General features: G+C 36.8%; 1 protein-coding gene across 2 annotated transcripts in view; it reads left to right on the top strand.

The window, feature by feature from the left end:
• Window positions 1-22,931, top strand: part of PTPRR (protein tyrosine phosphatase receptor type R) — a 1,539,596-nt gene that overhangs the window by 383,490 nt on the left and 1,133,175 nt on the right. The window contains exons 3-4 of one of the 2 annotated variants that reach the window (XM_044057006.1): window positions 13,092-13,247; window positions 19,489-19,596. In XM_044057006.1, the coding sequence (XP_043912941.1) occupies window positions 13,092-13,247; window positions 19,489-19,596 (264 nt within the window). Of the gene's footprint in view, window positions 1-13,091; window positions 13,248-19,485; window positions 19,597-22,931 lie in introns of both variants that reach the window. The other variant, XM_044057007.1, reaches the window with a different exon arrangement.

Genomic DNA, 22,931 nt, shown 5'->3' with positions numbered 1-22,931 from the left:
CTCATTCAGAAAAAAGTAATATCTAAATAATGAATGTAATTTAAAATTGCAGAATCATTCAAAATTTAACCTTTTATCTGCCTATAAGGCAATCTTCCAGCAGAAGAATTTGTTCTCCTCCATTTTGGTCACAACATGAACCATTCTAACACTTAAAAAAATCACTTACAGAATGGAAAATGTGCACCTTGCTGAATATACTGAATGTTTCACATAGGGCAAAAATACCCAATCAAATAATCTAGAACAGAGCTTGGTCCAATGAAAATCAACTCTGAAAGTTATTCACTGACCAATCAAATAGTAACATCACAGTTTCATTAAGAAAAAATGGGGACTACATAACTAATCTGCTTGGCATAACATAAGGTTTCAAAGGTACAGAATCATTTAAGCCATAATCTTTATCTGCCTGTAAGGCAAATATCCATCTAAGTTCATTCACCTCCATTTTATTAATTATGTCACCCATTCCAGCATCTAAAAAAATCTCTTGCCAAACTAGAAATACAAACTGGTGAGATTCATCAAACCTAGTGACATGCTTCACCAATGCATGTTTACTATTCATATAAATGGTCATGAATACACCGTCTTAGAGAGTGATTAGTCTTCCCCAAATAAAATGATGCACATGCAGTGCGCCTCACAAAATATACTAAGTGTTTAGTCCCACAATTTTCAAAAAAAATTATTGAAATTATAAACTTTACCTGTAGATAGATGTTCAAAAGAACAAGAATTTTTTATCAATATATTTGCAAAAATTATAATTCACACATGCATAGGTACACTTACATTGTGATCTTACCTCAATATCAGAAGTGGTATTTCTGTAACATAGCATCCATCTCAATGATTTCTTATTCTTAAATAAAATCTTGGGTTGCAAACCAACAACCTTCTTGATTTCATCATCAGCTAACAGTATATGACAATCACATTTAAAAATATCACAAATGGCCTTAGCATCTGATGAATAAAATAAAGATAGACCTATTCTGGAAAAACAATTATCAGGAGTGATGTCATTAGTTGTTTGTGGTGCAGAGAAATATTGTTTCCCCTTCCTACCCTACCAATACTCAGTCTCAGTATAACCCCTTAACAACAGGTCACTTTTAAAAAACAGACAAATCATGTTCAAAATCATTATCCAAATAATCTGAATGTGAAATTCTTGTGCCTTGCCCTTTCATTATGTGTCCATATATATAACTTGGATGCATACACCATCTCTGCAAAATATGATTCTTTCTACAATCCTTTCTATATAACTTTGAAGCAAATCTGTCATCAGAGGTCCTGTATATGTGGCCACCTAAAAATTCAATCTCAGGTACTGAAGAATTCAGAGTAAAGGATAGAAATAAATTAGAAGTGTTCAAATAACCAACAAGTTCTTCCAAATGAGTCAGGGTGCCTGTCCCTAGTAAAAAGATGTCATCAACAAAACATCAATACAATTTTATATATCCATAAAACTGATGACCAACAACCACTAAACAATACAGTCTTAGCATAACTGTTGGCACATGAGGTGTCCATGGCTATCCCTAGTTTCTGTAAATAACTACCTTCAAATTGAAAGACATTGCTTAAAAGAATCAACTCTATGAAAAGATAAATTAAATAGATTTTGCTGAATGTAGAATCAGAATGAAATGCTAGAAAATCCTTCATATAGTGTAGACCGTATAACTGTAAAAAATGACTTTACTTCTAGCATAATTAAAATAACTCCTGAAAGGGAAGACATCTCATTGCAGCACTGAACCTGGCATATTTTTACATGAGAAATTTCACACAATGCTTTTCTGTTAATAGAATTTCTAAAATTAATGGAAATGGAACTATTTTATGTTGGAGATGTTCATAAAATTGTAATGCTGATTGGGTTCATATATTTTATGAATGTTATTTGTTGTCTTTATTTTAGTTTAAAATAGCAGAATTTTTATAAGCATTATTTTCTGATAACTTTTCTCTTTCAATGTTTTTGATTTTATTTAATTTAATAGACAAAAATAATCTGAAAATGTGAATTATAATAATCTTTGGTTTATTATGGTTGTTGCAAGGAAGAGCATTAAAAGGAAATGGAAAACATCTGCATCTCTGTCATTTAAAGATTTTCTCATACTCCTAAAAGAAACAGCAATCAAACAGACTAAAGTAAAGGAGTTAAGAATTTATCCTAATACATTTTCCAACAAGCCTTAGATTAAAGTAATTTCACTTGACCTATATTTGGGAACCAATGATATTAATGACTAAATGAACAAAGAAACAAAGAAAACTTGGAGTTATACATTTAATAACTAACATCGGGCCTTTGTAAATAATGTACATAATTTAGATTGTTCATTTGTTAAGAATCTGCTATAACATACACAATTTAAGTTTATTGTATTTGATTGCCTGATATTCTTTTGTTAAAAAATAAAAACTTCTTGGTAAAAAAAAAAGGAATTTTTGGCCTTGCATGTTAATGGTCATGTATGATAAAGGATTTTCCCCTTGGTTAGTTGGAAATGGAGTACCTCAAGCATGTCATATTACTTGACCAGCGTTGAGGTGTGCTTATTCTTTATGTAGATAGATACATGTCCTCCTTTTACTCTTTCATGTTCAGTTATCTGACTGTATGAAATCCAATGCTTTGAACCATGTTTCAGTAACTGCACAGACATCAGCATTCTCCAGGGGGTCAGCAGAGCTTACAGGGAGTGCAGTTTCTTTTTGAGACTACTAACATTGAACAGTAACGCCTCTAGTTTGTCCTGAGTAGCTTTTGTTATGTTGGAAGGTTTGCCTGTTTGGAAATGCCTAAAAAGGCACTATAGGGGTGGATAATGTTTTGGCCAATATCCAATAGCCTAGAGGTGACAGATAAAGAGCACCCCTGGAAAGGCAACAAGGCCTGTCAACCATGCCCTCCCAGGCTGACAAGTATTGGGACCCCCCTTTGGAATGACTCCAGTGGCTAAGCCAATTGTTAAAGTTGATCATTTCCTACTGGTATTGTGGCATAATCCTTGGAAATGGTAAAATGCTGCTCAATGTTAGGCTTATACCTGCCTGTAACACATATTCTGAGAGCTCAATCGTGTCTCTCTTCATATATTGGAAAGAGGTACATCTCAGGTCATTAATCCTCACATGGACTATGACTGAGTCATGCTGGTACTTAGGGGTCGATTACCTAAGTGCTTGAGTGATCTGATGAATCCTGGCTCCTGACAGGCAACTAACTGTAATCTTCTCCTTATCCAGCATGGTAAGTGCGACATCAGTGTGTCTCACAATGGAGTCTCCCATGAAAAGAATATTGGGCTGTGGAGTGTTTCTCCCTATGGGCTTGGTAATTGAGACACAATTAGATGTCGCTTTATGTTTTGTGATGGCAATTGTCTTGTTTGAGTGTATGTGGAGTTTCAGAGAGCTGCACCTGAGAGGCTTTTGAGGTCTGGTAAGTCACATTTGAGAACCTCTACATATCTGGCTCTGTGTGTGTGTGATCCTTTATGGGTGCACTGAGTGATGTATGTGAGTCACTGACACCTTTTTATTGCTTTTTGTGTCTGTATATGAAAGTCCAGGCTCCAGTATCAATGTGTAACTGCATCTCTGGTTGTCAGTGTACATAAGGCAATTGTTATATTGCCTCAGGATGCCCTTGTCCATCAAGTTGGATGCAGAGATATCAGGAGAGTTCTCATCCACGGTAGCAGATCCTAATGCGTACTTGCAATGGATAAGAGTTCAGGTTGTTTGCAACTGGATGAGGGAAATGGGCTTACTTGGTCTAATCTGCAGCTAACCTAACCAGCAATCCTGCCCGTCACCCAAACCAGATACTTTCTGAGCAGCAATAGTCCTGGGTGCCATAATAAGGTAAGATAGACCTAAATAGTCCTAACTGAATGTGTAAATGCTGATCATCACCCAGTGTAGTTGCCCTGTGAGTAATATACAATCAGAAAAAAGCAAGTTTTATACTAACTATGCCCCAACGCAAATCAGGTAAGCACACAGTGAGCTTTCTACCAGCAATTCCCAGTTCAAGCAAGTGAAGTCAGCTTTTTTCTGCCACAGGAGTGCAGACTTTGACCCTGGCTTGTTAAGGAACCTCAAACAGATGCCTAATACTGTCTAAGAAACATTAGATACAATGTATTTCAGTGTAGAACAGCAAACTTTAAACTTTAAAGATGTGCAAAAAAAATAGTACAGTAAACTTTCCAAGTATATTGAAAATAAGAAATATTTCTAGATGTTTACATCTGTGCAGGGCACTGGCACTGTGAGCAGCTCCATGCAAATGTGCCAAATGAAATACAAAATACTGTCTACTGTGCCCTATGGCCAATAAAATGACCACACTTTCAGCGATTGAGTGTGCTTCCCAACTCAGACCAAGTAAGCATCTACTACCACTTGATGAATAATCCCAGTCCTCCTAATGTAGAAGCACAGTAAAATATTGTCTGGAGTGAAATGCTACTACAAACAAACTTAAACATAAGTAATTTAATATAGCAGTATAATTTAAACAGCTTTGCAGAAATGAACCAAGAGCCACTCAATTGTGCAGAATTTATAAAGGCACTGAAACAAGGTAAGCTGATTAATAAGCCCTCTAACCAATAAAACAACTACATTCAGGAATCTCTAGTGTTTTTCCACAACATATATAGACTGGGCTACCACCCACTGCCACTAGATGGAAAATCCTTTGTTCTCTTGAAGTAAAAATAGAGAAAGCTTGATAGAGTGTAAAAATACCCTATTTTGTACAACAGCTAGCTACATAATGAATCCAAAGCAAGGAAAGCAGTAGAACAGACAGTGACAGGCAACATGCACTTCTTTTTCAAAATAAGCACAAGGAAAGGCAAATAATTCAAGATATAAACAGCAGTATATAAAGGAAGGAGCTTATAATGCTCAATTTACAGTAAGGGTGGCAGCTTAAAATCACCAGGTTTAAAACGCAGATCAAGTAATGGAAAAGTGGGTGGGAAAAATAACCAGCAGGAGTTAACAACAGTGCTTGTAGTTCCTGCAGGCCTTGAGTCTTATCAGAAAAGGCAAAGCCACAGATACTCTCTCTATATTTAAGTATCACTCAAGAAACAACTTAACCAATGAAAAAAGTATGTGAAATATGCAGCCTGGGTTATTGAAGTATCTATCTGCCACATAGAAAAAAAAACAACAGGTGAAGCAGGTTTCTTAAAACAGAAAACAAAATGTACTACGCAAAACAGAAAACAGCTCTTAGTTTAAGCAACTCACAGACAAAAAAATAGATTTACTTTCCTCACCTAGCAAGAAGCCATCAACAGTGCTCATAGTTTTTGCATGATTTGAGTCTTATCGGGAAAAGACAAAGCCATAGTTATTCCCTGTGTATTTAAGTATTACTCAAGAAACAAATTAACCAATTAAAAAAAACATGGAAATGTGCAGCTCGAGTTATTTAAGTGTCTATGTGCCACACAAAATAAAAACAGCAGGCCAAGCAGATATCTTAAAACAAAAAACAAAATGGAGGAGGTAAAACAGAAAGCAGCTCAATCAGTGTACACAACTCACAGACAAAAATAGACTTACTTTCCTTACCCTGCAGGGAGTCAACAACAGTGCTTATAGTTTTCACAAGCCTGGAGTCTTATCAAATAAAAAGAACCCCCCAGATATTCCCTATGTATTTAAGTATCACTCAAGAAATAAATTAACCAGTGAAAAAAACAGGACATGTGAAGCTTTGGTAATTTAAGTGTCTGTCTGACACATAGAACAAAAACACCAAGCCAAGCAGCTTTCTTAAAGCAGAAAACAAAATGGAACAGTAGAAAAGAAAGCAGCTCTATTAGTTTAAGCAACTCAGACAAAAAAATAGATTTACTTTCCTCATCCAGCAGGGAGTCACCAACAGTCAGTATAGTTTTTTAAAGCCTTGATTCTTATCAGAAAAGATTTATGGTGTCATTGTCCAGGGCTCCAGGGTATATCTGTCTTTGCCATAAGACACCCATGGGGAAGTCACCCCTTACTATACTTTGGTTCAGGCCAAAGCTGGGTCACATGTGGGAGTTGTGATAAGAGGCTGTGTAGCTGGTAGACTCACTGTAGATGATGCACTGTATATGATACACTGTGCATTAAAAACACCTGACAGTTGAAGGAGTGATATACCATTTGTGGTTCATATACATTCTTCCCAGTTCAGAAGGTGAAGCCTTCAGTTCAATGTGAGTGCAGTCTATGGCCCCTAGTAACTCAGATTAGCAGGCTATATTATAGATATCCTGCACACTGCCTGTTCTTCCCTCTGTGTTTCATGGGAACCGCATATGCTCCCCAAAATTGCAGAAGCATGTCATGGAGAAACTGATAGAGTATTCTCAAGGCAGATAACTGAGATATTCCCACTGTGTTCCAGAAGGTTGCTTTAAATATATATAAATCAACACATAACGACATCCAATGGGATAGATGTTTTATGACTCCCACAGGGATGCTGATGAGGTCAACATATGTCCACAATGTCTTGCATGGTCTTGCTAGCCACACAGTACCAGTCTATAATGTCAGGGTCATGGAGTCCATGAAGGTTTAAGAGTGGATTGATGACATACATGATGCCTTCTGGGGCTCTCTTGGGGCAGTGATGTGCACTGCTGTATTTCTTAGAAGCAACAAGAGCTTGTTGTCGTTACATATGTGCTAATGTGGTGCAACCCACAGCATTTTTTCAAAATTCTCTTAGCATGAACACAGTAATGTGGCAGTGCTAACTTGCAGGAGTTGCCTAGCTCTATGGTTCAGCATTTATTAATTTCCAAATTGATCCACCATCTTGTTTTGCTTCTTTACCATATACCAAGCTATTCATTTTAATAATGATGCTCATTACCATATAATTTTAAAGTCACCTGGTACTGATGTTCGGTATTTCCTGCTAGCAGTAAGTGTGTTTCTGAATCACTCACCTTGTGCATGGCACTCATCACTCAAATTCACTCACTGCTAATGTGCCAAAGTTTTCTGAGTCCTGGCACTGCTCCATACTTATGTTGAACTACTGCATAGCCTTTTACTGAAATTTCTACTACTTCAGTATTTTGCATGCTCACATTTATTTATTAAACAATATGCTCATAACTAACTGTTCATAAGTAGTTACTAGACATGCAGTCCAGGAGACCATTTAGGAGCCTAGCCCAGTTTTCTAGTTGCATCAAATCACTGTTTGGTTAAATGACTTGCTTAACAGTGATACTGTAGGCAAATTAAGGCTGAGAAACTCAAACATTCTACAGCAGGAAACATCTCATTAACAGTTTATAGCCTTAATCCTCTGCAATACCCACCAGAAATTTCAGTCACTATAGCTAATTATCTTTATTTTCACAGTTCTTCAAGGCCCTGAAAAAGGAGTCAATATATATTTCAGCAGGCATTTGCCGCAAATAATTTTGGAAATAAACTAAGACTCGTGGATAAACATTGGAAATGTACACCATTATCAGAGAAACTGGATACCCATTATGTCAGAGTTGTATTACCATTGCTTAAGAGGAAACATGAATGTAATTTAGTGACCATAAGATGCCTTACCAAGCTTAGTGCCAACAGTTGCAAATATGTTTTGTGTTATGCTGCTCCACAGTGTAGAATACAATGCAACTAAAGAAGTTAGCAATGATTTGAAGTTGCAATACTTATTATTTCAGCAACATTAGAGCAATTTCATCTGAGCTGGATTCACAGAATTTGTTTGATATCTCAGTCCCATTCTTTTTAGTTAACAAAGTCAGTTCTTTTTACAGCACGTACCACACTGATTTTTGGGGAAAAAAATTAAAAGACATCAGTCCAGTCCTCACTACTACTCACTTGGACACTGTTACACAGCAGCACACTCTTTATACTCACATTCTTGTACATCTTGGTGATTCTGACTTCCTGCAATTAGGCTTCTTTTTAATTAGTCACTGACCTCCTCTCCTGATCATTTCCTGAAACCCTGCACACAAGAAGAGTCTAAAGGAATTGTGTTTTTGAAGAGGACAATCAGTACAATGTGACAGCATGTCCGATAAGGCAGAAAATCAGCACATACCACTAGAGGCAGTACTGTTGCACTGTATGAAGGGACACATTGTTGTGTCTTTCGGCTTTTCCCGGTTAGGGCTCAGCACAGCCCAACCTTCAAAGAAGGCGCACCCACTCATGCACCTACCTGCGTGTCTTTAAAGTTCACGCAACCATGGGGAGGACATGCAGACTCCGCAAAGATTATTATTAATATTATTTTAGTAAAAGTGGATAAAGGGAAAAGTATTCAGTAACCGGGAACCCCCATTTTTTGCATATGGGATCAGGGTGTCAGATCAGTAATGACAATCATCTCTGAGTCTATTAGATTCTTAAATGTGGACTGGGAAATCTTGAAAAAAAAACTTGCTAGTATTTTTTTTTTAATTTCTCTTCGCAAAAATACTAGCTAAAAAATGAAAGTGAGAATAAGTGAAGAAATAAAGTTGATTCTTTCTATTTGTTAAACCTTATTTTTAAGGAAGAAACGTCAGGCATTATGGGCACTATAGATTTGTTATACTTGATCAAAAATATTTTTTTCTAGTGTTGTGTTGTTCTATATGGGAAAATATAACAAGAATGGATACTGATATAAGGTTTATTACATAGTTATAGTGCCATAAGAAGGGTGTGACTAATGGAGTACATGCAAACTTGTAGGACACTACGGGCCATTAAAAAAAACAGAACACATTATATCATTATGTGTTCATGATCACTTTTAAACAGCATGCACTTACTATGCCCCAAATCCAACAATACAATATAAGCAGGCCTTCTTTGTGGAGTGTCCTTTTTTACTTCAACATTGTTAGCAGTAAAGTCACACTTCAGCTGAAATTACACTTATGTTTGCAGTAGCAGTGGAATTTGCAGACTGCTTCACTGCACCTCTGTCCCTCAAAACAACACAGATCCAACAACCATACAAAATTAGCAGGGATTATATGTTCTGTGTGATGTATAAATGTCACCAGTGTTTACATCAGAATTATTCTGAAGCTAAATGGGCATACATATTAACAGCACCGCTGTTACTTGTATAATGGTCCCTTTCCCTAGGATAAATATAGCTAGGTATACCAGTCTAGCAACAACATCAAACAAGCACAGCCAGCTTTTGATGTGCATCTTCAGCTCTTCTCTATTGTTAACATCAACATCATTTTGTAGCTTGGTATACACTTACTTTAGTACTCTTACTGAAATTGGCAGGTCATAAACTCTCAATCTGAGAAATACATCCAATGTCATGTGTATGCCACTCTTCTCACTTTTTTAATTTTGAAATGTGTCTATTCCTCCATGTCTCCAAGTAAGCCTCTAAATTTACCCCCACACACATTCAGGTCTCTTACTGTAGAAGCAGTAACCTTACAAATATTTTGTTGTATCAGTCAGGTCAATTTACCATGCTTTATCTGCTCTTGGGTCTAAATCATGAGCTGTCTTCTCAATGATGTTGAGATCTGTGAGTCTATTAATGAGTTTAGAACTAAGTTTATTCCCTGTCTAATACAGGGGTACCCACTGCAATTTTGAGAAGGGTAAGGGTAATCTAAGAGTGATTTGAGGGAAATATATACTTAATCTATAACTGCTGTATCTTAGACAATTTCTTCTTCTTTAAAGTACAGTGAGCTCAGAATCAGTATATGGAAGAAGTAGTGGAGTGTCCCCCATGTCAGGGGGTGCAAAAACACTTTTGCAGTATAGCAGCAGACTTAGCAACTTGCAAGTACCGAGTTATGAACTTTCAATAAGGCACCATTGAAGAGGCAGATCCATGTGTAAATGCATTTACCTTCGCTCCAGCAGCCATTCTTTTCTCTGAAGTGGCCATACCTTCTATGATTCTGTTTCAGCTGCTCTTCACAGGTAAATGTGCTCACTCTGTCAGATGTCAAAGTTTGTAAAAAAATAATTTAGCTGCTGCTTTTTTATGGTTATTCTTGCAAATATTGTATATTGCTATCTGTACTAGGTATACTGCTCACTGTAAAATTCAAATGTGCATGCTGTTTTCCTTTTTGTGTTTACCACTAATTACAAAAAGTATGACTGTGTTAATGTTTCAACCTGAATGTTATTCCATTTCACACTCTTTGATTTAGACTTAACATTGTATTATATTGCAGTGGCATAACTAGGCTAGGGCACAGTGAAAGGGGAAACATACCCCGGGTGCAAAGCGGGCATGATCAGCCAATCCCAATTGCTCTTTAATGAATACTGGCTTTAAAAGCTGGTATTGCATTTGTGGTCAAACCCGAGTGCAGCCCTCTTGTCACTTGTGCAGTATAAAATGTAACAGTTGCTTGCTACACTGCGCTTACTGTTTTAGTAAAGGCATGCAAATAAATGTAGTCTGAGTGACAAGCGAAATGGAGAAAGAGTGAATAAAAATTAAAGCAAGTAAAGAAGAATGTATGTAATGTGTACTGAAAAAAACCAATAGAATTTGGTAAACTGGGGTATGCACTCCTTACTAACTGACTCTAAACAATGGAAGTTAATCTAATCCTGCAATTTATGTCCCTCAGACAAAGAAAGAAACTGTTCATTTGTGAAAGTAGATGGGACCATGTATTTATACATGGAAACCAGAAGTATGGCAAGGATTCTAATTATGAGGCAAATGTGTATGTGATAACAAACAAAATGTGATTTCAGTTACAACTAACTATATGAAGAACATGTTTTCAGCTATGTTTGTCTTCAACACCATCCACTGTAGAGTCCATAGCTAAATGCAATTATCAATATGTATCATCAAATAGTAGACATCTTACTTATAGTGTTACATCACCATAAATTCTTATTTATGTACTAAAATTAATACCTAGTTTATAATATTCTAAAAGCATTTTATTTAATAAATGTCTCATCTCTCCTCTTCATGATGTATGTCAGACTGGGGTCTGTGCTGGGTAAGAAGACCCTTCCACCATGTTGGGTGCCCCAGATATAAAAATGTCTACTTATGACAGTGGTTATCTATTTTTCTTTCCAGTAACAAAGACCACTGCTGATTTAATGAAGAAAAAATATTGTATTAAAATCATCACTTTCATTAGTGGTTCAGCAACACAGACATTGAATTTTATTTTCATAATTTCATCAGTATGTGCACCATAGTTTCATTGAACCCTGAGGAAAATAAAAGCATTAGAACTAGCTATGAATTATAAAGAATACTATGGAGATAAACACATGAAAGTGATGTGCTTTACATAACCTCAATTTCTATATACAGTAGTGAGTGAAAATTCATCTAACTTCTTCAGTGTCTCTTGATTTCCTCTAAAATCTTGAACTCGCTGTTAGTCACATTTTAGGCAGCAACAAAAAATTAAAAAATAATTATTTTTGTTGGGAATTTAAGTAGTTATAAGAAGGTTATGCATATCTTATTGTAGCAATAACCCACGTTTGGGTATGGGTAATGCTGGATTTACCCACGGTTGGTGTGGTTTGGTTATGAGGGTGAAGTCCGAGTGACCAAACAAATACAACCGTGGGTAAAGCCAGCATTGCCCACACCCAGACGCGGGTTATTGCTATTATACAATGACATTATTTAAGACAAAGAAGCCTTATCTGATGTACTGTGCATGCGTTTGGGACTTGCGTTCCCATGCATACCCAGTACATTAGTGCGCTGGAAAATAAGCAGTGGAGAAAAGAAGACCTCCATTGCTCCATTTTTCTTTTGTTTTTTTGTTTTTTTTTTTAATTAAAAAAAAACTTTAGGGCAGTTTAGGGGTAGGAGAGAGACAGCACGGACGAAATACAAGGGATATCAGGTACGTGTGTTTAGTTTTAAATAACGTACCTGATTTCCTTAGTATTTTGTCCAAGCTGCCTTTCTGGTATGCCCAGAGTCTAGACTACAGATTTTATTTTTATTTTTGAAGAAATAAAAATAAAATTTAAAGAATACACCAACGGAAAAAAGGTATCTGGGCGATTGGACCTTTTTCTGTTAGTATATTCTCGGATTTACAACTGGCACGCTGGTTGGGCTGGCCAATCAGCATGCACATTTTGGTATGTTAATGGCCAGTCATTGTATAATACCAAATATATATCATGTTTACTTCATCGCACTTGCCAATTTTATATATTTTATAATTTACAATATAATTCATATGTGGTTAAGTATAGGTCTTTAGCACTGTTCAAGTTGCTTTATAACTTTTAAGCCTGTAGACATCTAACACAGAACTGCTTTCTTCATTTTAGTTTTATGATAGCATTTTATGGGTATTTAGACATATTCTAGAAAAATATTGACATGTACTATGTTTGTTTTTTTTGGCCTGAATACAAAAAAATATGTATAATATGAACCATATTTTCTGGTTACCTGCAAATGCTTACTCATAGTGCACTTGTAGTAGACGAGCACCATACATCATAAAATATTTATCTTGCAGTCTTCTCATTTGGAATTTCTGTATACGAAGTTCCAGCTACAACTATCACTTAATTGCAACAAAGTACACAAATGGCAACAGTGCTAATGTCATTCCACTGAAATATAGAAAACTGGAGTTGCAGTGGCAGACTTTGTATTAGTTTCAGTGAAGCAGTCAGTGAGTAAACTAAAGTGATTGCATAGAGGTGCAGATAGCGTAATAATTTCAAATGGAGGCTGATATGAGGTAATAACCAAAGAAGGCTTTGTGAGGTAGAAAGTCAGAAAGTGTACTAAAAATGCTGACAAGGGTAAAATATCCCTGCTCTTTGACACAGTAGGAGATTTTGAGATGGCAGAGTTTGGGGATTATATTTAATGACACAATTGTATTTACAGCATTTATAATTTATTTTTCCAAGGCTTGGGCAGCTGCTTTGAAAACTTTTTATTATTGGAAATGTATTGTTTGCAATATATATAATAAGTTATAGCTGCATCAATTATTAATTTATTTATCTGTGCATTTGCTTACTTTTTTCTTCTTTATTTTTAACAGAAAAAGAAGAACTCTGTGGAGTTGTTTGTGACTCCACTGAGTCACAAATCCAACCTCGTGGAACCTTATCGTTCTGATGAAGTGATGCAGTCCCTGAATATGAACATTCTTCGGCACACTCTTTCCCATTTTGGAATCTCAGAAGTTTCTTCAGAGGTACAGTACCAGACAAAGCAGGTTGATTTTTTATATCACTTCAGTAAAGGCATATATGTTTGTTTACCCTCACTTACTATACTGAGTTAAAGGAAAAAAGATATTTTCTGCTGTGACTGAACAGTCTTTAAGACATTTTGATTTCTGATTTCATTATTGTTAACATCAATGGCTTAAAAGGAGACTAGCCCAGCTGTGTAGGAAGTTGTATTTCATGTGTGTCTCTGTCAATTTAACTTTTATTCCTAAGAGTACTTAAATCAACTAAATGAAGTTTCATTTAGGATAATATATCAGTTTGCCAAAACTGTACTAAAAATTAATAATGTCTGTCCACCTGAAAACAACACTATTAATTCAAGATACAGATACATAAACCATTATTTAAACATAATATTCTTAATTATTATTCTTGGGCATCCGTGGTGGTGCGGCGGTTAGCGTTGCCGCCTCACAGCAAGAGGTTCTCTGGTTCGATTCTCGGCTGGGGTGCTTTCTGTGCGGAGTCTGTATGTGGTCACGTGGATTTCCTCTGGGTGCTCCGGTTTCCTCCCACATCCCAAAGACATGCTGTAGGTGGATTGGACACGCTAAATTGGCCCCAAGTGTGAGTGTGTGCCTTCTGTGGAAGGTTGGGCGCCAGGCTAGCAACCTGACACTGTAAAACTCCACTGCCAATCATGAGCGGACAGGTGATCCACTATGGTGACCCCTAACCGGGAAAAAGCCGAAAGAATTCTTAATTATTATTCTTCCATGTTTTGTAATTAAGACTTTAGATAATTAAAAAGTCCAATTTCCAAGATTGATTAGTCATGCTTTCAGTCCACATGTAGGTGCCCAGTTTGATTTAAATTTATTTAAATTGCTGCATTGTCATATATCTAATAGAGTATTACTCCATAATCAATGGCTATGCTGTGCTGCAACTATGCCATACACTGTGCTTATATTAATGTCCAGTTATGTTAATAATTTATACAACCTAATGTTAACTGAACATGAATTACTTCTAAAAGTGAGCACTGTTCTAAACAGATAAAATATGCCCCTGAAGGTAATGCACTCAGTTATTTAAATGGTCCATTTAACATAAGAATGATAGGCAGTTAGTTTGTTCTTTTAATTTCACTGCTATGTTTACATTCTCCATAATTGAGCAATGACTTTAGTAGGTCCTGAAAGTGCATTATTTTCTAATAACAGACTCAGTAGAAGCTTATAAATTTGCACAAAAGTTTGCACCAACTCACTTCAGTCATACTACTGAAGACAGAGACCTTCATGCAGTGGCAGCAGATATCCTCAGTTGACACTAGACAGCAACAGTTCAGGAAGGTGGTAGCCATGGTGATAACTGAAGTGAGGGTCTACATATGATATGGAAGAAGTTTCATAAGGCATTAGGCAGTAAATTTTGAATGGCCTCAGTGAAGTTCTGATATCACATTAAGATGAGAACAGAACATTGCATAACATGTTCTCAGAAAGGGTTGAGAAATGCTGACCTCAGCTAGAGCCGTTGTCAGAAGTTAGAAGGAATTCTTTCAGGAACATCTAACCCCCATACTCATGGCATCCTTTGCAAAAGCAGTGTTAGAAGCAACATGTGACATTAGTTTATTTCTATTGATGACATCTCTTCAAAAATTATACAGTCCCTTGTGTGTAAGGCTGTGTGAGTTGGAGTGATGTGGCTGGAACTTCTGAATTCAGAAAACATTTTTGGATGTCATGGCAAATGTGCCTTTTTACTGTTACATGGAAAGCAAGGATGGTACCTTTATATAGAAAGGCTGTGGTGGTGATACACAACTTTCAATAATGGAGGAATGAGTGTGTATTCAAGGAATAAGGAATCCTGTTCCTCAGTTTCCACTGGAAAGCCTCTGTCAAGGTGATATAAAGGCGATTGTATAAAATATTGGAGATGTTGAAGTAGTATATTGTCTATATGTATTTTGTGGACCTTGAGAAGGTGTATGACAACAAACCCCAAAGCTTCTTGTGTGAAGTGTTGCAGCTGTATAGGTTCCTGGGGATACTTTTGTGCTCCATTTGTTCCTTGTATTTGCAGAGCAAGAGCTGCATCTTCATACATGATATTCAGTCATATATGATTCAGATAGGCATGGGAACCCACCAGAGTATATTTTGCTTCCATTATTTGTGATTTTCATGGAGAGGATATCAAGAATCAAGCATGAAATTCTAGATCTGAGGAAGCCCATTTGAGAGAGTGGAATTGTTTAAACATGTGAATAAAGCTTTTACTGAGAAAGTACAGAGACAGACATCCTTCACTAAGAAACAATTTTGAAAGAGAACCATACCTTTTCAAGCTGATGCTGTCATTTGTAATGTTGGTCATCTCTCTCTTTTAACACAGTGCATCACACTTCAAAGATATGAATCCTTGCCACTCTAGGAATCTGTATAGGGTTAATTTGTCTTTCTGTTCTTATGTCTGTCTCACTTGTATATGTGTTCTTTGTTTGGAACTGAATGCAAATGGTAAGTTGTTATTATAACTGCATTGTAATATAAGGTTTTCAGGGGAACTACATTTATTGGGTGTTTCACTATTCTTTGTATCCCACCACTGTGATGTAAATTGTTTCAAAAAAATGCATCCAGGGATTTAGTTTGCATCCTTTGCCTATAGTGAAGTTATTCTTCTATACTGAATGGCCTAGTTACTGCAGAATTTCTTGACCTAGATGAACAGGATGATATAACATAGAATTCCACTGTCTCATCTCATAGATCTGGGTATATTTAGACTATTATGGATGTAATAGCTTTAGCTGAGGAGGATGGTATCAAATCCACTATAGAATATCTTGATTAATTATCAAACCTAATTAGAAAACTGTAAGCACCTCTGTAAGCAAGTATTCCCACAGGTTACATTCCACAAGTTAACCATGACTGGACTGTCCCACTCCAAGCCCCCAGATTTTTCTTTCAATGATCCTTCAAGTAAAGAACTAATTTATTCCCTGTTACTTTAGACTATAAGTTAAGCACTTCTTATCTAATAAAATGTTGTGAGAATATTCACGCACTTGATACAAGTACAGATTTAAATGCACATATGCATTCAGCATAACTAACATGTTACACCTACCCCTATAAAACTTTGTTGCTGGAATTATAACGATGGAGTGTAGAGCCTAGGAAATCCATTAGTATTTCTTTTGACTGTGCCATGCCTGTGGCTCACTGTATACTGAAAGGGTTAGAGATATAGTCTTATTATCAGTTTACCCACTTAATCATTGCAAACAACTTTGCTCTGTTACCAAAGTGAAATGCTTAACTAACACACAGTATCTCATGCCATAGAAGGCCCACTTTTTAGCCAGGCTCTCTCTTCTACAGTTTTGAGCATATTGCTAATATGTCACATGGGTCTCCTCACTTCAATTGTATACTACTGCCTCCTGACCTATGTCTGATGCCAGAGTGTACAGTATTGCCTTCTGACCTACTTCTGATGCCCGAGTGCATAGTACTGCCTTCTGATCTTCTTCTGATGCCCGAGTGTATAGGGGTCTATATTGAATCACTGAATGCTTAGAAAAGCGAATGCTGATTCATCGACCCCATGTAAGCGAAAGCTTACAATCTGAAACACTCAGAACAGTGATTTTTTTTCCCAGGGAAAAAAAAAATCTCTGTTCCGAGAACCACACACACAACACACGCACACCACAAACTATTTCTAATGTGGGGGGTTTCACCCCCCAAACCCCCCGACATGGGGGCTGTGCCCCACACAGCCCCCCTTTTTAAATATACCAACTCTGAGACTGCACTACGGTAATGAAGAAGGCAAAATACCAAAGGCAGCCAAGCAATTTCTTTCCCAGGGAAAGAATTCGCTTATATGCCACTTTGGTATTTTGCCATTTCGTACTATAAAGTTCGATAAAGACACATTCAAAAGAATGCATCTTCGATCAGCTAATAGGGAACCATGTATAGTACTGTCTCCTGACCTACATCTGATGCCTGAGTGTACAGTATTGCCTTCTCATCTTCTTCTGATGCGCAGGTGTATAGTACTGCCTCCCAACCTACTTCTGATGCCTGAGTGTACAGTATTGCCTTCTGATCTTCTTCTGATGCGCAGGTGTATAGTACTGCCTCCCAACCTACTTCTGATTCCTCATTTTCTGGTATTATGGATTTCTTGATAAGAAACACAGAAAAGTTTTTTTGACTGTTTCAGAATGCTTGGCCAGTAAAATTTGCTAAGAAAAATATTACAGATATGGCATAAGCCTTTACTTAGTGTACCTTATAGGAAGATGGAAGGTAAGGCCACAACTAGAAAAAATGTAGGTCACAAAAACTATGATCTGTCCCTATTAAAAGACAGGTGAAAGCTTTTCTGGAGCTAGATAGGAACTACAGAAAGTTTATGGCTACTTTTGCATCTATTGCTTGGCCTCTGATATGTATAACAAAAGGGGTAGTTCCTGTCAAGGCTTAAAAGTGTCTTGAGTCAGACAGAACATTTAATTAACTAAGATGAATTCTGTTATCTGACCCTATATTAATGACTCCTGATTTTAATACAGAGTTTACCCTCTATACAGATTCATCAGAGGTAGGTATAGGCAGACCCATGCCTAGGTCATTAGGTGCCCTGTGCAGGTTCCTGAACTGGAAACCTGCACAGGTTCCTGAACTGGGACACCCATCTAGTCAAATTTAATGAGCAAAACAAAAAATGTCTTCTCAAAATGTTGAAGAAAATAAAAGTATAGCAAACAACTTGCTAGTAATGCAGCCAGCAGTTTGCTATAGATAAATTACCAAACACTGATCACTTCAGTGCTTCAGCCATAACTGCAAATGTTGTAGTGGCATTCATTTGTGAAAGTGAAATTGCATTGTCCCACCATCAGCACCTACTGATTACGCCCTCTGAGAGCTTGTACCTTGGGCAGCCACCATATCCACTGTGCCATAGTTACAGCTCTGGGTTTGGCTAAAGTGCTATCCTAAGACATTCAAGGTGAGTAGAACCCTATGTGCTAGAGTAGCAGAAAGTTAATCCATGCAAAAAGGTTGGGGGGGTCACCATACAAGAAGATTGTTTAACTAGTGGGTCATGGTGGGTCCCACCATGACAGGGATACATCAGAACTATCGTGTGAATAAACAGCTTTCCTTTAAAAGGTGCCTCAGTTAGTGCTCACTAATCAAAAAATTGCATAAATAAATAGTTCTGGTGGAACAAAAGCGTTAAACTGGCATTCTACTGATCTATATTTATTGGTTATTAACAATTATTTAACTGTGCCCATTGTGTTTCTGCAATTTCCAATATCATTCAGGGTTTTGGACACCCTCACTAAATGTTAAACTCGTGTTGCCACAACCTTCGGCCTCATGTTGACCAGTGCACAACATTGTTTAGTTTAAAAGTACTAGGTTGTGCACCCTAGTTTTTGTTTTCTGATGCTATCATTGTAACATTCTTGACTTACTGGTTTCATAGAAAAGTCAAATTTTCAGCAATAAGTACATTTCGTTTCTTTTCTTACTTTTCTAGAAATCATTTTAAATGAAAGCTCAGTGAAAACAATACACTTTGCTCAGTAAACAACTTAGCCTAGGAGTGAGTTGTGCAAATATACATTGGCTAATTAAATGCATATGTGTGATTGGTTCATTATCTAAAGCTGAGAAGCAAAGATTATTTTATGCTTGTTATGTTTAAAATGTGGCAATATTTTAGTGAATCATACTTTAAGAAACTGGAGTGGCACCTGTACCGTTTGCTGAATTCTGTATAAGAATATAAGAGGAGGATCTGGTAACACAAAAGTTTTCTTTAATATTTGGGCAGAGCAAGTTTCCTTATTGTATACATATTAAAACCATTTTGTTTTTATTTTAGTGAACCTGCAAGATGCTCAGAAAAGGAAAAAAACATACTGAGAATCAGTTCAGCTGATTAGATAAAAATAATGCTTGTCATAATGGCATTAAAGAGCTATTTCTAAGTTAAATTATAACAAGCATTTGCCACCAGCTGTCTTTGTATAATTGCTTTAAGTTTAAACTGAATTGAGTTGTGCAGGTAGGCTTTTTGAAAGGTATAATAAAACTGAATGTAAAGCGGATACAGAAAGATAAATATGTTCTAAGACACCTGGGCAGAGCTGTTCCTATTCTGAGTTTCTCTCTCTCTCTTTCTCTCTCTGTCTCTCACTTTCAGAAGAATGTGCTGCGAGGACAACACGAAAGGGACAAAGTCTGGAGCAAAGAGGGATTTTATGCTGTTGTCATATTTTTCACCATTTTTGTTATCATTGTGACATGTCTCATGGTAAGTTTTTTATATATTATTATTATTATTATTATTATTATTATTATTAGCGACACTGTAGAGGTTTTTCTTTATAGCAGTTTTACTGCAGTTTGCATTTACATCATTAAAGATATTAGTTAATAGAAGATAGTTGCACTTGCAAACCATATTCTTCTGAATTAAATATTCTTATGTTGTGAGAAAATAAAGGTCTGTAGAACATTTTTTTTCATTTGTAATTATCTCAGCAGAAGACACTTGATTCTTTTGTATGACTTTTCTACTGACTGGCAAAACATACTCTAAGCTGAGGTATGTTTCTAGGAATGATTAGGTGTAACAGGAGAGATTATCCAGATATCTTACATTAACAATGAATTGAAACTACAGTATTCAACAGATGCAGATTCTTCTAGGTCCATTATTTTTTTTTTATTATTATGTGTCTCCTCCCCGTGCAGAGAGTGGGACTGTATAAAGCTGGAAGCTAACTACAGTGACGCAGAAAAAGCATCAAATAGTGAATAGCTATATATTATATAATGTGTTACAGACTTCTGTTTTATATTGTTTTAGCTAGTTAAATGCACTGGCAATAAAAATAAAACTTTTAGCAATGATGGGATTACTTTTCAAAATTTCCAAACAGCTCAGGGAAAAGATGTTTCATGCAAGTGTGTGTGTGTGTGTGTGTGTGTGTGTGTGTGTGTGTGTGTGTGCGTGTACTTGTGTAATTTTTCCCACCATTAATTATATGTGCCTACTTTCCTAATCTCATTCAACAAAAGGCTTATCATTAGGGATGCTTAACTTACAAATTAATTATCACTGGTAATATCCTTTCACCACTCTCCAACTCACAATATTCTATTTTTGTTTCTTATACTTGAACACCCATCATTCATCCTGCCTTAATTTTGATACAGTACTAGAAATACTTGAACTAACAATTGTACTTTTTATGATAGGATTCTGTTCTTTCCGTTTAGAAACATTAGGTATTAATGTTAACAGTAAAGTACCTATTGCAGCTTGTTTTTATCATGTTTTAAGTTCTACAGTGTGTATCTTTAAACTTTATTTTGATGCTTGTCTATCAATCTCACATAATTCACATTTTCTGTACCTATGTTTGTGAAGGTTGTCTCCCTGGGCCTCTGTTGAAAGGGAACTTTTCACCAAGTCAGACATTCCCACTTTCCCATTAAACAAATACAAATAAATAAAGTGTGTGTGTGTGTGTGTGTGTGTGTGTGTGTGTGTGTGTGTGTGTGTGTGTGTGTATCTGCAGGCACACATGGGTTCATATGTGTGAGTTTGTGTGAGTTGCATCATTTACGAAAAATGAACATGTAAAAGTATTTAGGACAGAAATGAGGAAGAGCAAATAAAATTATTTGTCTCTCTTGTCGCTATCTCTGTATTTATGTGTATGTGTGGGTGTGTATATATATATATATATATATATATATATATATATATATATATATATATATATATGTGTGTGTGTGTGTGTGTGTGTGTGTGTGTGTGCAAAAATGGGAAAAGGGGTAGAGGATGGGTGGATGGATGGATATATATGGAATTACTTCCTGTAGCCCCCACAACCCAAGCTAATTATGTATTCTAAATCTGAGATCTCACAATCCCTGGGGTGAAAGATATATTCCCTACCTGGGGATTGTCAATCTTGCATGCCTGTTGACCATCTGTTTAGTTGACCACACTATGTCAATTAAACAGACGTCAACCAAAGAACCATTTGACAAAGTTACTAAGGCCGAGTGTGTGAGTGTGAGTGTGAGTGTGTGTGTGTGTCTGAGCTTATTAAATTCACTCGGCAGAGAAACATATTTTGCTACTGACAGATGTCAGCAGTCATGATATCCTGAATATATGATCGTGATATTACAATATACTTTTGTAAAGCTTGTGAGAATTCTGCACACCACGCATGCATGACACCTAGACCACTTTTTGCTTATAAACTTTTCTGTCCTGTTAATGGAAATGGAGAGTTCCCATCAGCAGTTTAGGCAATATTTGTTTAGTGAGTCAATTTCCAGAGGGCCTTTGAGAGGAGAACACATCTACCGCACTGAATCACTCTACTGCACTTATGGAGTGTTTTATGTAGGCCTACCTTTGACAGTCATGAAATGTTAAAGGTAGGCCTGATTAAAAGTTGTCCTTACTTCCAGGAGTGCACTGTGCAAAAATGGTACTCTTTCTTCCTTGTTATGGTTTTAAAGAGAAAGAACAATATTGGGACTCATCTGATGAGAGAACGTAGGAGACTACAGAAACAGAAGTTAAAACAAGAAAGCTGCTTCTTATGGTTAAAGTGTTTACCTCACAGAGACTATATACAGGGTTTGATTCCCACCTTTGAGGGGAAGTTTGCTAGGCCTGAAAGAGTAGATAGCCCAGTACTTATCTACCTAGAAAATGTTGCAGTGCTATTCTTTCATGTGATTAGTCTAGTACAGTTTTCTATGTAGTATATTGCAGGGTGTCTTTTTTTTAATTGTGTGTCTGTCACAATATATAAATCACATTCTACCATTTCCTTCCCTTCTCTTCTCTTCTGTGGTGAACAGTATCCTCCTAACTACTTGGATCATTACACTTGGGTGTATAGAAAAGCAAGCTGGGAGTATTTAAGTGGTATGAATAATTGCAGCAGTATTGTGTCACTAAACCTAAAACGACCAAATAGGTCAGGTACCTTAAAGAACCAGGAAACCAAAAACAGTCGCAAAAGGTACTAATTGGAGGTGTCAGAATAACCACGAAGCAAACGTGTAGCAGCCATCTGATGAAGTCTAGTAGATGAAAACGCTTTGGTAATTGTTGGTGTTAATGCATTAAACCTATTGTGGCTGCTGCACGTTTGCTTCGTGGTTATTCTGACACCTCCAATTGGCACCTGTTGTGACTGTTTTGGTGACACTAAACCTGGGGTGAAATGGCTGGAGGCCTTTGTTCTAGTGACATTTTGAAATATAGTATGGAAGAAAGCTGTGTCTTTTGGAATGGACAATGAGGGCATGGAACTGTGGATCAGCCCTATGCTGACCACCTTAAAAAACTCCAGCTATACTCTGTCGCATATCGTCTACTCCGAGGCGATCTCTGCTTAACATACAAGGCCATGTCAAACCCAGAGCTGTTGGACATGCTACACTTAAAGAAATCCCAAACCTTCAGAACCACACACTCCAGGGATCTAAACCTTGTCATCACAATAAACAAAACATGCAGCAGGGATAGGTTCCTGATCCAGAGACTCCCCAGACTCTGGAACAGACTGCCCATACATGTCAAGCAGAGCGCCTCTTTGGCCCTCTTCA

The sequence above is a fragment of the Protopterus annectens genome, chromosome 15.part0 (assembly GCF_019279795.1).
Source record: "Protopterus annectens isolate FY-2018-M chromosome 15.part0, PAN1.0, whole genome shotgun sequence".
Lineage (NCBI taxonomy): Eukaryota > Metazoa > Chordata > Ceratodontiformes > Protopteridae > Protopterus > Protopterus annectens.
Note: the sequence above shows the minus strand (reverse complement) of the source record. Positions and strands in the feature narration are given on the sequence as shown.